Raw genomic sequence first — 15,673 nt, forward strand, 5'->3', positions numbered from 1 at the left:
CTTCATCCAGCCCGGCATTTCGCATGATGTACTCTGCATAGAAGCTAAATAAGCAAGGTGACAATATACAGTCTTGATGTACTCCTTTCCCAATTTGGAGCCAGTCTGTTGTTCCATGTCCTGTCCTAACTGTTGCTTCTTGACCTACATACAGACTTCTCAGGAGGCAGGTAAGGTGGTCTGGTATTCCCATCTCTTTAAGAATTTCCCACAGTTTGTTGTGATCTACACAATCAAAGGCTTTACTGTAGTCAATGAAGCAGATGTTTTTCTGGCATTCTCTTGCTTTTTGTATGATCCAGTGAATGTTGGTTATTTGATCTCTGGTTTCCCTGCCTTTTCTAAATCCTTCTTGAACATCTGGAAGTTCTCAGTTCACGTACTGTTGAAGCCTGGCTTGGAGAATCTTGAGCATTACTCTGCTAGCATGTGAGGTGAGTGCAGTTGTGCCGTAGTTTGAACATTCTCTGGCTTTGCCTTTCTTTGGGATTGGAATGAAAACTGACCTTTTCCAGTCCTGTGGCCAACTTTTCACCAAATTTGCTGGCATATTGAGTGTAGCATTTACACAGCATCATCTTTTTTAAAAAATAATATTTATTTATTTTGGCTGTGCTGGGTCTTCACTGCTATGTGTGGGCTTGCTCTAGTCGCGGCTACTCTCTGGTTGCGGTTTGCAGGCTTCTCATAATGGTGGCTGCTCTTGTTGTGGAGCACAGAGTCTAAGGCGCATGGTCTTCAGTAGTTGCCTCACATGGGCTCAGGAGCTGTGGCACCTGGGCCTAGTTGCCCCGTAGCATGTGGGATCTTCCCAGACATGGGACTGAACCGGTGTCCACTGCATTGCAAGGTGGATTCCTAACCACTGGACTACCAGGGAGGCCCTCACAGCATCATCGTTTTGGACTTGAAATAGCTCAGCTGGAATGGGTATGAGGTGGTTATTTCATTGTGGTTTTGATTTGCATTCCTCTTATGATTAGTGATGTTGAGCATCTTTTCATTTATTTGTTGGCCATTGGCTTATCGTCTTTAAGAATTGTCTATTCTCTTGTCCTTTTTCTATTTTTAAATTGGGTTCTTTTTGTTGTTGTTGGATTGTAGAAGTTCCTCATGTGTTCTAGATATTAACCCTTTATCAGACATGACTTGGAAATATTCTCCCCCATTCCACAGGTTGCCTTTTCACTCTAATGATTTTTTTCTTTGGGTACACAAAAATTTTTGAGTTTGATGTAGTCCCATTTGTTTATTTTTGCTTTTGTTTTTAGGTTTTGATGTTCTATCCAATAAATCATTGCCAAATCCAATATCCTGAAGCTTTTCCCCTATGTTTTATTCTAGGAGTTTTAATAGTTTTAGGTCTTACATTTAGGTCTTTGAAATCCATTCTGAGTTAAGTTCTGTATATGCTGTAAGATCAGAGTTCCACTTCATTCTTTTGCATTGTTTTCCCAGCACCATTTGTTGGGGGCATTGTCCTTTCCCCACTGTGTAATCTTGGCACCCTTGTTGAAAATTACCTAGTCATATACACAAAGGTTTATTTTCTAGTTATCTATTCTTTTAATGATTTTTTAAGGGTTATAATTCTGCATACAGTCATACACTTTGGCAACTTATTAGATATTATAGTTAATTTTCGTTGCAGTATGTATTTAAACTAAGGGTAGATAAGCCCCTTAAACTAACTTGCAGCAGAAGATTACGAAGTTTTTTTTCATTTTAAAAAATCGTATTTATTTATTTATTTTGTGCTATACAGCAGGTCTTTGTTGGTTATCCATTTTAAATATAGCAGTGTGTACATGTCAATGCCAAACTCCTTAACTATCCCTTCCTCCCATCCTTACCTGCCCTGGACCCGGCAACCCTAAGTTTGCTCTCTGTGAGTCTCTTTCTGTTTTGTAATTAAGTTCATTTGTATCATTTCTTTGTAGATCCCACATATAAGGGGTGTCATACAGTGTTTCTCCTTCTCTGCCTTACTTCACTCAGTGTGAAGCTTTAGGTCCATCCATGTTGCTGCAAATGCATTATTTCATTGTTTTTAATGGCTGAGTAATATTCCACGGTATATGCTGCTGCTGCTAAGTTGCTGCAGTTGTGTCTGACTCTGTGCAACCCCACAGACGGCAGCCCACCAGGCTTCTCTGTCCCTAGGATTCTCCAGGAAAGAATATTGGAGTGGGTTGCCATTTCCTTCTCCAATGCATGCATGCATGCATGCTAAGTTGCTTCAGTTGTGTCCAACTCTGTGTGACCCCATGGACAGCAGCCCACCAGATTCCTCTGTCTGCGGGATTCTCTAGGCAAGAATACTGGAGTGTGTTGCCATTTCCTTCTCCACCACTGTATATATGGACCACATCTTTATCCATTCCTCTGTTGATGTTTTTTTTCAAATGGGAATGTTCTCAAACTCATCTGTTCAGGATCCTTTTCTGGGCTGTGTTTTCTCCTATGCTACCACCATTTTCTATTGTTAAAAAGTTCTTGGAATTCCATTTTGATCTATACAATAATTGTTTTGATTGATAACACTGTTTTGCAGCCATAATATAAGTTCATTTTCATGGAGTTTGTTGTGAAATAAATATGATACTTAATTTAGTTTTTTAAAAAAGTTGATTCTAACTATATTCTAGGCATTGTTTTAGGTGTTAGAGATACAAAGAGAAAGCGACTGTATTTTTGTATTGTTTTTATACCAATTTCCTCTGGCCCAAGAACTCAAGAATGGAAGCTGAACCAAATATCTTATTTAGTACATTTGAGATGTGAAAAAAAATCCAATGTGGAAGAATTAATGAATGAGAGTGACAGAAGATAAAGACATGTATGTAGACTGGGGCCAGTTTATGATATAATTTTAAATTTATCATAAATTCAATGGGAAGCTACTGAAGATTTTTAAGTGAAGGACAGAAAGGACTAACCATGAACTTTAAAAGGAAAATCTGATGTAATGTGGAGGGGCAAGAATGGATATAATTTGAAATGTTATTTTGTAGAAAATCTTAGTAGCTGATAAACCTCATATTTCATGGAAAACTAATTTGTTAAACTAAAAAATACCAAAGTTGTATTTCTGACACATTTTTTTCACATCACTTATTTTAAAAAGTGGAAAAATTGCAGCATCACCACCAACTTACATATCCTCAACTACCCAAATTTTGTTCTCAAATACTAGTAGTCTCTCAAAGAAGTTAAGTGTTTCCTTGACTTTCAGCTGCTTCCATGTCTTAAAGAAGAAAAAAATATTTTTCCAGGATAGGACTGGAAAAAAAGGACAAAAATGAACCAGCGTGACATGGCTGTAACAATTAGAGCATCAATAATAATTATGGTTAGTTAAAATATATAAATATTTTGCAGTACAATGAGTTCCTTAATGGTACTCAAGAGAAAAAAATATCAAGTATGGACAAACTGGTAGTGATATGAAAGTAAATATGGATTATATTTAATTTGTTATTATTTTCTTTAAGTAGTGATATCCTAATATAGCTGAATAACTTGCTTCGTTTAACTATATGTCTGTATAAAGTACAGATAGGTATTTATTTCATCTGTATAGTGAAGAAAAGTAATTATTGAATACTGTTAAGTCAAATAATCCAGAACCAAAAATAAGAAAGACCAAGCAGCAATGGTAGTAGCAAGTAAAACGGACAGAAAAGATGTCTGCAGTGTGTTGCAGAATCATGATTTAGCCAAACGTCCTAGAGAAGGAGGAGTTAACTGCTCAGACTTGTTCCTTTGGAATCTCTAAAAGGAAATGCTATTTACAATTATAAAATAAAAGGTATATATAAAGTTTAAACTAATAGATCAGGTAAATATATCTTAATCGCAGGATCTAAGTTATCTAATTTTGGTCTGTGAGAATTAAAGAATACATCCTTTCTGTGGGAGACAAATTAGTCTGTAAAAATCTGAAACTTATATAAAAGGAGTAAATTTTAAAAGGCTTATTGGTGTAATACATGAGGCTTAAATTTAGAAAGAAATCTCAGCCTGGTGACCAGAACCTTGAGTTTAAATCACTCTGAAAGAAGTAAACAAATCCCACTCTCTGACCAAAAATCAGTTAGTTGATAACCCAGATCCCATAACCTTAACTAACCTAAGACAATAATGTTTTACTTTGTGGTCTGATGAAATTACTACAAGCTTTAAAAGGCATCAAAAGCAAGCATCACTACAACTCTTAACCAGTATCAGTATAAATAAAATTACAGTCTTAGGAAATAGTTAAGGAATAATTTTAAAATGAATTAAAACCGTGACATTTTACTACAGAATTAAGGATAAGCATAGGTTTTTAAAGCAATCCTATCTGGGTTTATTGTGCTACTGTTAAAAGAGTTTGAGGTATTCAAAGAATTAGCCATTTTAGCTAATGACTAATTACCCATTTTAATAATATCAGTTTCAGTTCAGTTCAGTGGCTCCCATAATAATTAGTATTACATGTTTAAGAAAACCACTGTTTCAAAGTTTTTTTCAAAAAAATTTTAAATTCTATTTCTTAGATCCCTGAATTTCTTTAAACCACTCTGTTGACACATTTATTCCAAGAAGAAAGTGCTTGTATTTATAGATAGACATAGATATGACATAGATATAAGTATCTATGGATATTAGTAACTCTTAAAATTCTAGAGAAAACCTTTTTTTTAAATTAAAACCTAAGTAAAAAAATTCTAGTATGCATAAAGACTATGATTAGTCTTACAGAATTTGCTGTGCTTTACTAAATACCAATAAATAAGTATTTTAATCCTTTAGTGTAAGTGGTAGAATAAAATACTTGCATATTTAGAATACATAGACACACATTAGAATACTTACATAGTAGAATCTCTTTCTTGAGACAGTGTTGCCTCACGTGAAGCTGAAACAGCAGAAGGGGATCTAGGGTACAGTCCATAACCTTCACTTGGAGTGATTATCTGCCGACCCAGAATCCTTCAAAGTGAAGAACATAAAGAGACGGTTAAGCACCTTCATCCAGCATACATACAAAATATAGGTATTTTTGGAACAAATGTGATGGCTCTACAGAGAAGTCTAGTACATAGTCCCTTACTGATTTAGAATGATTCTTGAGAGAAATGTGAATCCAGAGCCTTTCTGAAGGTATCTCTCTCTCCTATACAATGGACACAGAATGGATGAAGCTTTTCCACCCCACGGAAAAAGAATCCAAGGAAAGTGGGCAAACATTTAAATTTACCCTCCACCCTCCATAACAATCTTCATTAAATTTGCTAAAATGGGTGAAAGCCAGGCCAAATTAGTAAAAACTGAATTATATTCTTAAGAACATGAAGCTTTATAAATTTTAAGTATGTGTAGTAGTGTGGTTTCTAAGGGAAGCTTCCTAATAGCCTATGTCTGCTTTCAAGTATACATGTATAAGAATTTACTTATAGACAGTAATCAAATACATTTTCTGATGCTTTTGTTCAAAAGAAGGTCTCTTTTGGACAGATACAGATCACAGCTACTGATAGAGAAACTATTTTACTTGATTAGGACAACGAGTTATGAAAACTCTGAGAAACTTCCATCAACATGAGTTTTCTATCATCTGAGGCTTTATACCATATCACCTTAATGATACAAATCCATGCCCATAAAGATTTCAGAATACAAGGTTTCTTGGAAATCTGCTTTTCAAATTTTAGTATTAGCCATGAATGTACAGGATCTCAGTACCTGAGATGAGGAAAGCTACGTGTCCACTGTTGGCACTCTTCTCGTAGACTTTTAGTGTGTACACTCAACTCCTGCTCATACAAGAGCTCGTCAATGGCTGTGAACATGGCCTGGACTTTTTCCGTGGCATTTTGATCAAGTTCCTAAAAGAAATTATCACCCCAAAATATTTAGGTGAGCTTCAGTCTCTGTTAAGAATCATAATCATAAAGGTGGAAAGCAATCAGATTTTGTTTTGTTTTCAATATTTAGTCCATTTGTGTGAAAGAAAAGTTAGTCAGTTTTTGAATCTTAGAATATTCAGATGGCCTCCCTATTTGAAGAGAATTTGTAGAAATAGCAATGTTTCTAAGCAACATTTTCTTATCATACAATCCAGAAACGAATAAAGAAAAATAAAAATTACCAATAATTCTACCACTCAAAGACAATGATTGTTAATTTTATTACAGTTGCTTGGTTCCAGTATTTTTTTAGAGCTTAATGTAGACAGTCAATCCTAAAAATATATTATTTTGTAGTTTACAGTTTTCACCTCACAATTTAGGTTAGATCTTTACCCTATAATCTATCCTTTTGCAGCAGCCAAAGGGATGGGAATCTCATCATGTTATCTGATTCTCTGCCTACTCTTTACTTCATCTTTTTTATGTGCCCTTTTACATTCTGGAGGAAGAAAAGTTAATACCTTCTTTTAAAAGTATAAGGTAAGAAATATGTATTTTAACTTTTAACAGTGAAAGTCAGGTTCTATCCAAAAAAAAGGAAGTGGCAACCAATTCATTTTCTTACCTAGAAAATTCCATGGACAGAGGAGCCTGGTGAGCTACAGTCCATGAGGCCAAAAAGAGTCGGACATGACTGAGTTACTGAGCACACAGATAGATTTAAGGTTTAACATTAAAGACTCAACACAAATATATATATATATTTATATATATATATTTATATATATATTTATATATATATATATTTTTATATATATATTTTTATATATATATTTATATATATTCATTCATTTGGCTGCGCCAGTTCTTAGATGCTGCACACAGGATCTTTGATCTTTGTTGCAGCATGCAGGATCTTTAGTTGTGGCATATGAAATCTAGTTCCCTGACCATGGATCAATCGTAGGCCCCCTTAGTGGGACCTCAGAGTTTTAACCACTGGACCACCACCCGGGAAGTCCCTGTGTTTTATCTTAGGTATACATGCTGTGTTGCAATATCAACTACATGTCTTAGTGTGGGTTGCAGTTTAAAAAGTTTGAAGGTTACTTTCTAGTCTAAACCTTCCTTCAGCTTACAAGATTACTGAAAGGGACAGAAAGGGATGTAGGGGTTTGAGACATCTTTCGCCACTTTGATAAATGACATTCCAATTATGTAAAACAAAAAATTTTTTAAAAAGGACTTTGATATGCTTCAACTTCCCTGAAAGCATCTTCTGTGTGATTTTTATCTTTGATATTCTTTAACTTCCCTCTCAGCATCTTATATTGAATTTTAGTATTAGTGTTGTTTTTAACACATAAAATGTTATTGTTATTTGTTTTAGTAACTACCAATAAAGCATGCCAATTATTTTTCTCTCTGTTGCTTCTTGTACCCCATTTCTTTCTTCTGGCTTTATTTCCCTTTTGCTTCAGTCTGTCCTTTAATCATTCTTTTAGTTGAGTATACGTGAATGGGAAACTCTATAGATATTCAAAATGTCTTTATTTTGCCTTCTCTACACACACGCACACTGAATGACAGTATATCATATTTATGTAATAATTTTATTATTTATCATATATATGATGGAGATACAGCACTCATTTTTTCCTTAGCACTTTAAAGATACAGGATCATTGTCATCTGACATTGTTAATTGTGAGCAACCTATTTTAAGTCTGAATTTTACTCCATTATATGTAGTCCCTCTTTTCTAGTAACTTTTGTAATTTATTAAAATCTTTGATTTTAGTCTAGAAATTTGTCTGTTATATCTAAGTTATCTAAATTCTTGACATGAAGTTGCTTATTATATTTCCTTAGTCCTTTTTCTTTCCATAGGTCAGTAGTTATGTCTTTGTCTTCATTTCTAATCTTGTTAATTTATGTCTTATTTTTTTCTTGATCAAACTGAAAACTTGTCAATTTTGTTTCTCTATTGTTTTTGTTTTCTATTTCATTAATTTCTACTCTCATCTGTATTATTTCCTTCCTTCTGCTTGCATTGGATTTAATTTGCTCTTCTTTTTTAGTTTCTTAAGGTGGAAGCTTATGTTAGTGATTCAAATATGCTTTTTTTCTATAGGCATTTTTCTTCTATGGAGGTATAACTGACATACAACATTATATTAGTTTCTGGTGTGTATAACATAATTCAATATTTGTATATAAAGCAAATCAGTCTCCCCAGTGAGTCACCATATGTTGTTACAGAATTTTTTCCTTGCGATGAGAATTAAGATCTTTTCTCTTAGCAACTCTCAACTGCGTAATAGAGTATTTTAACTATAGTCACTATGCTGTACATTACATCCTCATGACTTATAACTGGAAGTTTGTACCTTTTGATATTCTTCATCCATTTCACCCACGCCCAATCCCATCTCTGTCATCATGAATCTGTTCCATATCTGTAAGCTTGATTTTCTTTTTACATAGGTATTTAAAGCTGTAAATTTCCCTCTAAGCACCACTTTAGCTATATCTTGTAAATTTTGATATTCTGTTTTTCCCTTTCATTCAAGATATTTTCTGACTTCCCTATAGATTGTTATTTAACTCATCAGTTGTTTAGAAGAGCACCGTTTTAATTGTCAACTACTTGGGGATACCTAATTTATATCATTGTTCATTTCTAACTTAATTCTAACATGGTTGAACATACCCAGTCTAATTTCAATCCTTTTAGATTTATGAGATTTGTTTTTTATGTGAAGATTATATATTCTCTTGTCATTGGGTAGACTCAGTTAGGTCAGGTGGTTAACAGTATTGTTCAAGTCTTCAATATCCTTCCTGATTTTGTTTGGTTGTTATATGAAATATTAAGAGTGGAGTACTGAAGTCTCTAGCTACAACTTTTTGTTTCTTATTTCTGTTTTAAATTCTGTAATTTTGCTTCATATACTTTAAGGCTTCATTGTTAGGTGTGTATACATTTATAACTATTTTATTTTCCTAAAGAATTGGCCTTTTTATCATTATGGAAATGTCCTTTTTTCTCATGGTATTTTCTGTCTTAAAGTTTACTTTGTGTTCAAATTCAAGCAGTTTTATGGCTCTTAATTTCTGTGCCCTCTCAGATCCCCTCTGCATTTGTGTGCTAACTCACATCAGCCAGGGATGCGTGCATAGTTTGGGCCCTCTCTGTTCTTTCCTGCATGGATATGTGAAGAGTTTATTAGGGCCTCCTGTGACTTATTTCCCAGATGCTTGATAAATTTCTGTATAGTCTGCCAATCCATTTTTTGCCCCAGTTAGTACTGAAACTTCAGACTATCTGAGCCACTGTTTTTCCTTCTCCATATGCCACTGAGTGTGCTACTGTTGTTTAAAATGATATTGGATATAAAGCCCATCCAAGTTCCACTCCAAATCTATTGAGACCTCTCTGGTAGTGAAACTGCTAGTTTTCAGGGGCTTCCTTGGTAGTAAATCAGGTAAAGAATCAGCCTGCCATGCAGGCAACCCCCATTTGATTCCTGGGTAGGGAAGATCCCTTGGAGAAGGGATAGGCTGCTGCTGCTGCTGCTAAGTCGCTTCAGACGTGTCCGACTCTGTGCAACCCCATAGACGGCAGCCCACCAGGCTACCCACTCCTTACTCTTGGGCTTCCCTGGTGGCTCAGTTGGTAAAGAATCTGCCTGCAATGCGGGAGACCTGGGTTTGATCCCTGGGTTGGGAAGATCCCCTGGAGGAGGGCACGGCAACCCACTCCAGTGTTCATGCCTGGAGAATTCCATGGACAGAGGAGCCTGGCCAGCTGCAGTCCATGGGGTCCCAAAAGGTCAGAAACGACTGAGTAACTAAGCACAGCACCCTTTAAAGTAGAAGAGACTTTTAGTGTTCCTAACTCAAAGTTTTCTTAATTTTGATGAATAACTGCTTCTCCATTTTCTGTGTACCTTAGTTAATTTTCAGAATCCTGAATGGTTGCTTTTGACCATTACATCCAGTTTATTGTTGCTTTTGGGGGTACTCACTCTGTCATACTATTTACAAGTCCCACCTCAGAATTTTCTCCTATTATATTTATTGCCTTTGTCCGGTTTTGACATCAGTAGTACACTGATCTATAAAGTGTTTGTGTGACTGTTATTTCTTCGACAAATATATGTTCTTCCATCTGAGCCTGGAGTTTTCTCTATGAGAATAGACTGATTCAGTTTAAGAGTTTTACAGCTGTTCAGGTTTTTAAGGACTTTGTCCATTTCTTTTAAGTTACAGAATTTATTGGCATACAATTGTTTATATTATTAAGTCTTTTATTTAATGTCTGTAGAATTTGTAGTGACATTTCCTCTTTCATTCCCCATATTTGTAATTTGCATTTTCTTACTTTTCCTTGACTAATACCACTAGAAGGCTTACTATTAATCTTTTCAAAGGGTAAACTCTCAAACTTGTTCCTTTTCTCTTTTATTTACTTATTTTCTATTTCATTGATTTTGCTTTTAATTATTTCTTTCATTCTACTTTGGGTTTAATTTACTCTTCTTTCCTAACATCTAGGGTAGAAACTTAGGTTATTCATTTTAAAGCTTTCTTCTTTTCTTAAATAAGTATTTAAAGCTATAGATGTCTTTATAAGGACTGCTTTAGCTGCTTCCATAAATTTGGATGTTTTGTGGTTTTATTGTCATGTAGTTGCAGAATACCCTCTAATTTTCCTTGAAATTTAATATTTAGAGCAGTGTTGTTTAATTTCCAAATACTTAGGAATTGTTACAGGTATTTGATTATTATTGATTTCTATTAAATCTATTGTAATTAGAGAGCATACGCTGTACGATTTAATCTTTTAAACAATATTGAGATATTTTATGGTCCATCATACAGTCTGTCCTTGTGAGCATTCCATATGCTCTTAAGAAGGATATGTACTCTGCATTTGTTGGGTATACCATCAGATCTTTTATTTATTTCTGACTTTCTAATTGCTTTATTAATAACTAAAATCTCTAACAGTAATTATGGTTTCAACTAATCTCTTTAATTTTATCAGTTTTTCTTCATACATTTTGAGACTCTATTAGATGTTTATTTATTTAGAATTGTTATATCTTCCTGGTATACTGTGTTATGGACTGAACTGTGTCCTTTCAAATTCCTATGTTGAAGCCCTCATCTGTAATGTGATGCTATTTCGAGTTAATGCCTTTAAGGTGGAAATTAAGGTAAAATGAGGTCCCAAGGATGGAGCCCTAATCTGATAGAACTAGTGTTCTTATAAGAAAAGGAAGAGAATCAGAGATCTCTCTACCTATGCTCATGCCCAGGAGAAAGGTTACAGAGGATACAGTAAGCCAGGAAGAGTAGCCTCACCAGAAATCAGCCCTGATGGCATCTTAAGTTTGGATTTCTAGCCTCCAGAACTGTGAGAAAATAAGTACCTGTTGTTTAAGCCACACAGTCTGTGGTATTCGGTATGGCAGCTTCAGCTAAGGGAAACTGCCCTAAGTGTTACTATATTTTGTGTTAAACAGGTTTTTGTTTGTTTGTTTTTGGCCGCACAGCATATACAGTCTTACTTTGTGCCCCCTGCAGTGGAAGCCTGGAGTCTTAACCACCAGACCTTCCAGAGAGGTCCCCAAACTGCCTTTTTATCACTAAAAAATATTATTTCCCAGTGATCGACTATGTGTCTTTAGGTTTATGTTGTTTCATGTTAATACAACCTTGTCAGCTTACTGTGTGTATAATTTTCTCTGTCCTTTTCATTTTAACCTACTTGTGTCTTTATATTTAATCTCTTCCATATGGTGTATGGGCTTCCCAGGTGGCACTAATGGTAAAGAACCTGCCTGCCAACACAGGAGACATAAGAGATGCAAGTTTGATCCCTGGGTCAGGAAGATCCCCTGGAGGAGGGCATGGCAACACACTCCAGTATTCTTGCCTGGAGAATCCCATGGACAGAGGAGCCTGGTGGGCTACAATCCATAGGGCTGCAAAGAGCTGGACATGATTAAGTGACTTAGCATGCACACATATACTATACAGTTGAGTCTTGCTCTTTTTTTTTTTTTTAATCCATTCTGCATTTTATCCATTTTTTACCCATTCTATTTACATTTGTCTTAATCGTTGACATGGTTGGATTGAAATCTACCATCTTGCTATTACTTTTCCATTTGTCCCGTTTTGGGAGGTGGGTCCTTATTCTTTTCCTTTCCTGTCTTTCTCAGGTTAATCAAATGTTTGTTACTATTCCATTTTATTTTTCCCATTGGCATCTTAGCTTATTCTACTTAAACATTTTAATGTTTGCTCTAGGGCTAATAATGTGCATTCTTAACCTATCAAGGTCTAGTCAGTCAACATTTTACCACTTCATACCTCCCTCTTCATATACTTTTCACTTCTCTCTCTTGATACCTGACACAAATGTAATAACTTTTTGTTATCACAAATGTAGTAACTTTATAACACTATACTTCTGTTTATATTCACCCATCCTTTGAGTTGTATTTGTCTCACCTTTTACTTCTATAAATATAAACTCCATCTTGTACTTTTTTTTGCTTTATTCAGCTACTTATCCTTTAGAGAAATCACCAAATAATATAGACTTTTCACTTATTTATCTTCTGGTGTTCTTTATCGCCTCATGTCCTAAAGATTCTAACTGCTTCATCTGCCCAGAATTCTGATCTCTGTTACTCAGCAAAATGGGACCACTATGCTTTGTTTGGACTCTGTCTTACAACTCCATAGTCAGAAAATTATTAGCAGGCAGGAAGCCAGGTTAAATTGGGGCCTACCTTATGAGTTTCTTTTCTCTCAGGGATTATAGGTGTAGGTTGCCTGTTAACCAATGCCTCAAGAGACAGTCAGCATGGAGTTTCAAAGCCAGAAGAGAATAAGGAAAGCATCAACCCGGGAAGGCAGCCTGGTATAAGACATTGAAACCCAAGCACAGTAAGAAGGGCATCTGTGTAGGAAGATGGCCTCTTGTATGGTAGGATCCTAAGAGAGATAAAGAGAACATCTAAGCAGTTTTCTGACCCTGAGCAGTGTAAGAAGGGTGTTCTAATTACTTTGGCAGTGTACCAAATTACTCCAGAACGAAATGGCTCAAAATAGCAATGATCATGTGTTATCTCTCCAGGTTTCTATGTGTCTGGGATTTACATAGCTCACAGCAGGAATGGCTTGTCTCTTCTCCACAGGTGAGATACCAGTTGAAAAGCTCAGAGGCCTGGAGCTGAAAGTATCTGAGTGCTCGTTCACTCAAATGTCTAGCAGGTAATACTGGCTTTCAGCTGGGGCTTCAGTTTCTCACTACCTGGGCTTTTCCATGTTGTTTAAATGTTCTCACAATGCAGTGGCTGAACTTCAAGGTTAAGCATCCAGAGAGAGAGAGAGAGAGAGCCAGATAGAAGCTGCATTGCTTTCTAACCTAAAAATCATGCAGCATCACTTTCACTGCATTCTATAGGTTGAGGCAGTTAAACAGTCCATTCCAGGTTCAAGGGGAAAGAACACAGACACTATCTCTCAATGGAGGAGTATTAGTATCTTGTAAGAAGAGCATGTTAGATGCGATATATATTAGCATGGCTTTTGAAAATGTAATCTGTCACAGTGGGTGTTTGCATGGGAAGCAGTTTGTTGCAGAGTGATGGAGCACAAGTGAGATGTGGATGTCCATGTGGAAAAGCAGTCAGCTTATAATGTTAGAACCACATTTAAGAAAGGGAAGTTACCATACAGGGAGTAGGCAGCCCCACACAGGGTGGTAGCCCAGTGTGAGGAAGGTTACTGTACAGAAGCGAGGATAACATTGGGTGTCTGACTGAGCAGGATGAGGAGATCATTCAGTGGGTGGGAAGGTGCAAGGGGCAGTGACCCAGCACAGGGTGTTGAAACATATGTGGAGTGAGAAGGGCATTTGCAGAGGTTAGGAGGCAGTGAATTAGTGGGGAACTGGTTATGTTCAGGGGGATTAATCAAATAAGTAAATATATTAATTATAAGGGGAGCCATATTCTATCAGAGAAAGAAGTTACAAATTTGCAAAAGGAAAAAACTAGAATGAAATGGGTCATTTCACAGTGGAATAGGAAGAATACTTCTGTTCCCTAGTTCTGTCCACTGGGAGGGTTTAGGAATCAGTGACACCTAAAAAGCAGTAAGCACACTTAGCACCCAAATCTTGTTTCTAAACGTGGCACTGAAAGGAATTAGGGCTTGTTGGAGAAGTGGCTGATTCCATGGCTGGGGCAAAGAAAATATAAAATAAGCCTGGATACCTTGTGTCAGACAGTAAGGAAATACTCAAAGAATGATGGGAACATGTCAAAATGGCACAGAAACCAGCTTGAAGAGAACTCTTACTGGTCAAATCTGGGACAATTGGAACTTCAAAATAAATAATGATAACTATGTATTATAACTAACTGAACAAAATAGGAATCCTTGAGTCTATACTGATGTAAACCATAAACTGAAAGTTAGAGGAGGAACAGGATAGTAGCTACATAATTTCAATGTACCTCCCCATAAAATACTTGTAAATGCAAAGGAAAGTCATATTAAGTGATTAAAGTGAACAATATCAATAATGGGAACTACACGCCATCTAATAGAATGAAATGAGAAAAGCAAGCTCATTTCTTGGGTATCACAGATTGAAGAACTAGTCCAGATTGAGGGAGAGTACAGAGACAGGACAATGTGATACAAGATTTTGCTATGAAGAATATTATTGGGACAACTAGTGAAACTTTAATGGAATCTGTGTATTAGATGGCAGAAGTGTTAATTTCCTGAATTTGAGGCTTGCCCTTTAGTTACATAGAGTGTCCTTGTTTGAAGGAAATACACACTAAAATGTTTGGTGCAAGTATCATGTCAGTAACTTACTCTCAAACCATTCAGGAAAAAAACAGTTGGTCTTCCATATCCATGGGTTTGTAAATGTAAAAGCCATTTACATTGCATTAGGTATTTTAAATAATCTAGAGAGGATTTAAAGTGTGTGGAAGGATGTGTGTAGGTAATATGCAAATACCGTGCCATTTTATATAAGAGATTTGAGCATCCATGGATTTTGGTATTCATGGGGGGTCCTAGAATCAGTCCCTTATGGATATCAAGGTACGAATGTTCTTTTTACTATACTTGTAACTTTTCTGTAAGGTGGAGGTTGTTTCAAGTTATTAAGAAAACACAGTATGCAGTAATAGCAACTGATCACAAAACTTGAATTTCATTAATTAAGATACAACCTTACTAACAAAATACTGGATTTCAAAGGAATAACCTACTCTGACATACATGTGAAATCTGCAATGAAATGTTTGTGTAATTCAAGGAAAATATCAACATTATTTACATACTAACCAGGAACCTTGAACAAAATCACAATTATAGGTATAAATTTTAAAGAGAAATGTATTCTTCAAAATGTTAAACATAAAGTTTTTATATCACCCAGCAATTCCACTCCTAAGGGATATACCTAAGAATATTCAAAACATGTCCACAGAAAAAGTCCTACACAAATGTTCATAGTAGCATTATTCATAATAGCAACAAAGTGAAGCAACCCAAATGTCCATCATCTGATGGATAAATAAAATTGGTATATCAATGCAATTAAATTATATTCATCAGTAAAAAAGAAGTACTGGCATATGCTATAACATGGATAAAACCTGGATATATGCTAGATGAAATAAGCCAGATATAATACATGACACAGTATATGCTTCATTTATATG

At 35.6% G+C, this 15,673-nt stretch overlaps 1 protein-coding gene across 24 annotated transcripts in view; it reads right to left on the minus strand.

The window, feature by feature from the left end:
- The window catches only part of FAM149B1 (family with sequence similarity 149 member B1), a 53,626-nt gene that overhangs the window by 28,095 nt on the left and 9,858 nt on the right, over positions 1 to 15,673 (minus strand). For 21 of the 24 annotated variants that reach the window (XR_015156820.1, XR_015156819.1, XR_015156821.1 and 18 more), the window contains exons 4-5: positions 5,731 to 5,873; positions 4,861 to 4,977 (exon numbers count right to left, since the gene is read on the minus strand). Coding sequence is in view for 12 of the 24 variants with exons in the window: in XM_086382049.1 (XP_086238175.1) it covers positions 4,861 to 4,977; positions 5,731 to 5,873 (260 nt within the window). In the remaining 12 variants the exon portion in view is untranslated. Of the gene's footprint in view, positions 1 to 4,860; positions 4,978 to 5,730; positions 5,874 to 12,709; positions 13,367 to 15,673 lie in introns of those variants that run through there. The other 3 variants (XR_015156822.1, XM_086382058.1, XM_086382053.1) reach the window with 3 other exon arrangements.

The sequence above is a fragment of the Bos grunniens genome, chromosome 28 (assembly GCF_055505025.1).
Source record: "Bos grunniens cultivar Pamir isolate PY7600 chromosome 28, Bosgru_T2T1.0, whole genome shotgun sequence".
Lineage (NCBI taxonomy): Eukaryota > Metazoa > Chordata > Mammalia > Artiodactyla > Bovidae > Bos > Bos grunniens.